This window comes from Octopus bimaculoides, chromosome 15, assembly GCF_001194135.2.
Source record: "Octopus bimaculoides isolate UCB-OBI-ISO-001 chromosome 15, ASM119413v2, whole genome shotgun sequence".
NCBI classification, from domain to species: domain Eukaryota; kingdom Metazoa; phylum Mollusca; class Cephalopoda; order Octopoda; family Octopodidae; genus Octopus; species Octopus bimaculoides.
The window spans coordinates 50,236,519-50,241,126 of record NC_068995.1 but is presented as its reverse complement, the minus strand read 5'-3'; the positions used below and the strand labels follow the sequence as shown (position 1 = coordinate 50,241,126).

Below are 4,608 nucleotides of genomic sequence, written 5' to 3'. Positions count from 1 at the left end.
GTTTTGTTATTTACCTTTCAGCTTAGTTTTATATATGTATTCTATATCGTCTCAGATTTTAGCAACATCATTTAGTCTTCTATCACTTCATTTCTAACAAAATACATTTCTTATATATTTTAATAAATTTTGAAAATGGTCATAAATTTGGAAGGATCTAATAGAATGATTAACTTTTATGGTATTTTATTGGCATTTAAAACTTAACTTAGCAATGGTTCTTGCATACAATTTTGACTGAAGATTTCAGTATAGATATGAAAACCTTAAAACAGGGACAGCTTTGTATCATAGAATCAGGAGCAGTTTGGTATCAAAAAGGTTAATAAAATAGAAAGTAGGACCCAAGAAATCTAGTGATTGGTCTATGTTGGCAAAAAGTGAATATAAACAGTAAAAAAAAAAAAAGGAATAGATTCACCATAAAGAATAGATGGGAATTTTGGATCAGACATTTGGGACTCTTGCTTCTCTGATAATCTGTGTGCTTATCCAAAAATTCATGAGCTAAAAGCAGTGACATTATTTATGCTGCTTGTCAATAAATCATCTGCTGACTTTGCACTTTTGAAGTGATACAGAGTAAGGGATGACTTGACTTGACGAACCGATAAGGGTTAGCGACAGAACAAACATTTACATGTAAAACAATACCTCAATAACATATGCCTAATCCATGCTTGTGGAGAAAAACAGTTATGCAAATGAACGAAGATTATTTACACACACACACACACATAACGCTATTTTATAATAGTGTATCATTTTACGACAATTTTCCTATCAAAAAACATACTTCTTAAACAGTGATAACAGAATTATCTCCCATAGGCCAAGCACACACGGTAATTTTAAGACTACGTGCTGGCGAAATTCTTAGATACTTGGACAAAATGCATAACGTTATGAGTTCAAATGTTACTTGGTCTTTCATTTTTTCATTTGTTCAGAGTTGATAATATAAGTACCAGTGGAGTACTAGAGACGATGTAATTTACTCTACTACTCTCCCAAAATTGCTGGCCGTGTTTCAACATTTTAAACCATTATTATCATGGAATACGTTGTCACTAAAATGCTAGCTGCAGAATGCTTGCAAGAGCGGCACATCATTCTTGAAACAGCTGTAAGGCTGCATACCTGCTTCTTTCTCCTCATCCAGCTTCGGATTTTACCTACGATGACAGCCTTACTTGCTATGTAATATCAATAATACAGACTTACATTATAACTGTTCCAGGAAAATAACGTATATCACAAACATTATGGACATTCCTCAACTGATCTTTTTTTAGCTTCTATTCTAACATTCATTTCTACCCTCAAGTTTTGTTAGATTATAAATGTCATAATCTAACGCAACACTATGTACATTAAAACTCACCTTCTTTCCTTCTTTCTTTCTTTTTTCTTTCTTTCTTTCTTTCTGTCTTTCTTTCTGTCTTTCTTTCTTTCTTTCTTTCTTTCTGTCTGTCTTTCTTTCTTTCTTTACTTACTTTTTTTATTTATTTATTTGTTCATGGTTTTTATCTGAAATCTATACGTTTAGTATAAATCAGTTGTCATAAGTTAGATAGTTTACATATTTTTACATGGTATGTTTGTATTGTTAGCCATTGGCATTTTAAAACTAGACTATAGAAAGTATAGTTACATACATGCACTCCCCCCCCCCACACACACACAACCATACAGATACATTTTAGATTAGATTGCCCATGTTCAGTCCATTGCAGGATGAAGGCCTCAGCATGTTCTCTCCACCAACCACAGTCTGATGTGTAGGCCATGAATTTGAGTTTGAGATCATGCTGGTTTGATGAGCTTACTCTGCCACATTGGTTCAACATGGTCTGGTAGAGGGGGCAGCTTTTATACTCATTCCCATGAGTAATTAAGTTGGATACATCGACCCAGATGCTCAACTGGTACTTATTTTATCAACCCTGAGAAGATGAAAGGCAAAGTTGACCTCGATGAAATTTGAACTCAAAACATTAAGGTGGATAAAATACCACAAAGCAATTTGCCTGGCATTTTAAGGATTCTGTATATTTTGAAGACATAATCCAGAATGTTAGGACATGTAAAGCAGACAAACAGGTCTACCATTCTCAGACACTCTTATATTAGCAAATATTCAACATCTCACATTAACTAGAAATTGAAAACCTACACAGCATGATTATGTCTAAGAAACCAGATGATTTGTAGAGGTTTTTTTGCTGAAATTCTGAAAACATCTTTTGAGATATTTTCTGCCAGCTTTAACAAGCAATTTTTTTCTCAATTCAACATGTTCAAAGATAAAGCTTTGTTATAGTTATATGTTTGTCCTAGTTAACTCTGAAAGAGCAGACTTGTGGACCAGTTAGATTTTAAATACTATTGTTTTGTATGGTGAGATAAACATATTATATTTCAGACTATGTTATCTAGTATTTTCTTTTTATTCGTTGTGATTTTTATGTGTGGGGTAAGTTATTTCAATAATATTTGGTTGTTTTTTTCTAATAGTTTGAACATGTAGGATTTATATCTCATTTGCTAATTAGCAATAAATATTGTTGTTGTTCTGATTATTTGTAATCTGAGTTCAAATACTGCCAAGGTATTTATTAAAGGCAACAAGAAATATAAGGACACATTTTCAGAAGAGCCTGATTTCTACAGTTGATGAGAGCTATTATTCAGTGAAAGAGAGACAGAGAGGAGGGATTGATAGAGAGGGGGGGGGAACCGATAGACAGAGCTCAAAGGAGAGAGACAGAGAGAGGAAGATGTAAAAGGAAGAGAGGAGTAGAAGCACATAAGCAATGACTTGCCTAGTATTATATTTTATTAACGTCCCACTAGCGCCCCTTTGCTCCAAAACGCCCCCTCGAGCTCCAAATGGCACTCGTTGAAAACCTTTGGTCTAAATCAAGTGAAAAAAACAAACAAGAGAAATTATGTTAAAAATTGTTTCCCAATGTAATCTATGACATTCTATTTATAGCCACCTTATTTAGAAAATGGAATAACTGTAACCTTATCATTTAACTACCCCATCGTACTTTTTTTTAAGATAGATGGAAATTTGAGAGACCTTGATACTATTTCTGACAGCTCAAAGACCTCTCAAAAGTTTACCTTGGCTTTTGATTATTTGAATGTTATTAATTGATAGCATACATCTTTCAACATACTTTTGTCGTTTACCATATTTTCTCGTATGTTAAATTTCCTCTCCTCTCTCTCTCTCTCTCTCTCTCTCTCTCTCTCTCTCTTCTGTCATTTAATATCTGGTAAACTCCACCTTCTTTCAACTTCCTTATTTGCAGATTCTCTGACCCGCCTCCATCGTTATCTGTATATAATATTATTTAGACAACATTAACTCTGTTCAGTTCACAACATTCTTTACTACGTTGGAAGATAATAAAAAATAATAACTCGCTTTGCAAATATACCATAATTTTATTAACGTAAGTTGAATCACAATTAAATGACAATGAAAAAGAAAAAGAAAGGGGAGGGATTTAAATGGCTGGGTGGAGTGACGGGTTGTACATCCCTTAACAAATGGCAAGTTTAGCCATGCCCGTAAATTGTTTTTAACTAAATTTTTACTGAACGTCTGCAAAAATAACTCGCAATATCCAGTGTCGCTTTTTTACGTTCTGAATTCCCCAATTGAACAGTGAACCTCCAAGTTCGATAAATTGAGATAGCAGTCAAGTACTAAAGTCATTTTTATTATGTACCTCTTCTCCTTAAAATCGCAAGCCTGCTGCTTAAATTAGAAATACTTCAGAAGCAATTTTTTTCATCCGATATCATTTCGACTTTTCTTTGATGTTAACTTTATTATAGCCGACATTAGTTATATTACGAAAACAGTCGTGTGGTTAACTATTTTATATTAATTTTGACAGTCGTTCATCAACAAATTCTGAGACAATGGATACCTTCACCTTCTTTACTATACCGAATTGTGTTCTCCTCTCGATTGCTCTTCTGCTATTATATATGTAAGTAAATTTATCAGCTTCTTATACAGAAAACAATTGCACAAACTTCGAATTGTAAAATATTATACCAACTAAATTACTAAAATATTTATACTAACGTTATAACTAAAACATTTGTATTCTCATTATGACTAAAAATTCTATACTCGCTATGACCGTTTTTAAATATCAATTAATTGTTTTTACATAAAAGCTCATTTAAAAGATAATTTATTAAAATGTTGTAAGAGTTAATTCTATGAGTTCACTTTTTTCACACTTTTGTTCACCTTTTACTGCAATGCACGACAGAATACCGAGTTTACGGGCAAATTTCAAAAGAAATTTCTCTCCAATAGGTCTCTAGTGCTATTAGTGTGGACATATTGTGGCACTCAAGAGTCTACGCTATCTGCGCTTATGCCATCGTTGACATTGTTCTCCAATTGTCAATTCCTCCTCTTATATCAACATCTCACTTACACCATCAGTACGCTGTGTGCCTTTGTTTATACAGTAGAACCTCGCAATACGAGTGCCCCATTGTATGAGTAATTTGCTGTACGAGCCGAGACTCGTGCGAATTTTTGTCTTGAAGTACGAGCACACGAATCGT

At 33.5% G+C, this 4,608-nt stretch overlaps 1 protein-coding gene across 1 annotated transcript in view; it reads left to right on the top strand.

The window, feature by feature from the left end:
• Window positions 1–3,369: 3,369 nt before the first annotated feature.
• The window catches only part of LOC106870822 (cytochrome P450 3A8), a 20,453-nt gene continuing 19,214 nt past the window's right edge, over window positions 3,370–4,608 (top strand). The window contains exons 1-2 of the mRNA XM_014917046.1: window positions 3,370–3,467; window positions 3,918–4,013. Coding sequence (XP_014772532.1) covers window positions 3,943–4,013 — 71 coding nt within the window. The 5' untranslated portion in view covers window positions 3,370–3,467; window positions 3,918–3,942. The remainder of the gene's footprint in view (window positions 3,468–3,917; window positions 4,014–4,608) is intronic.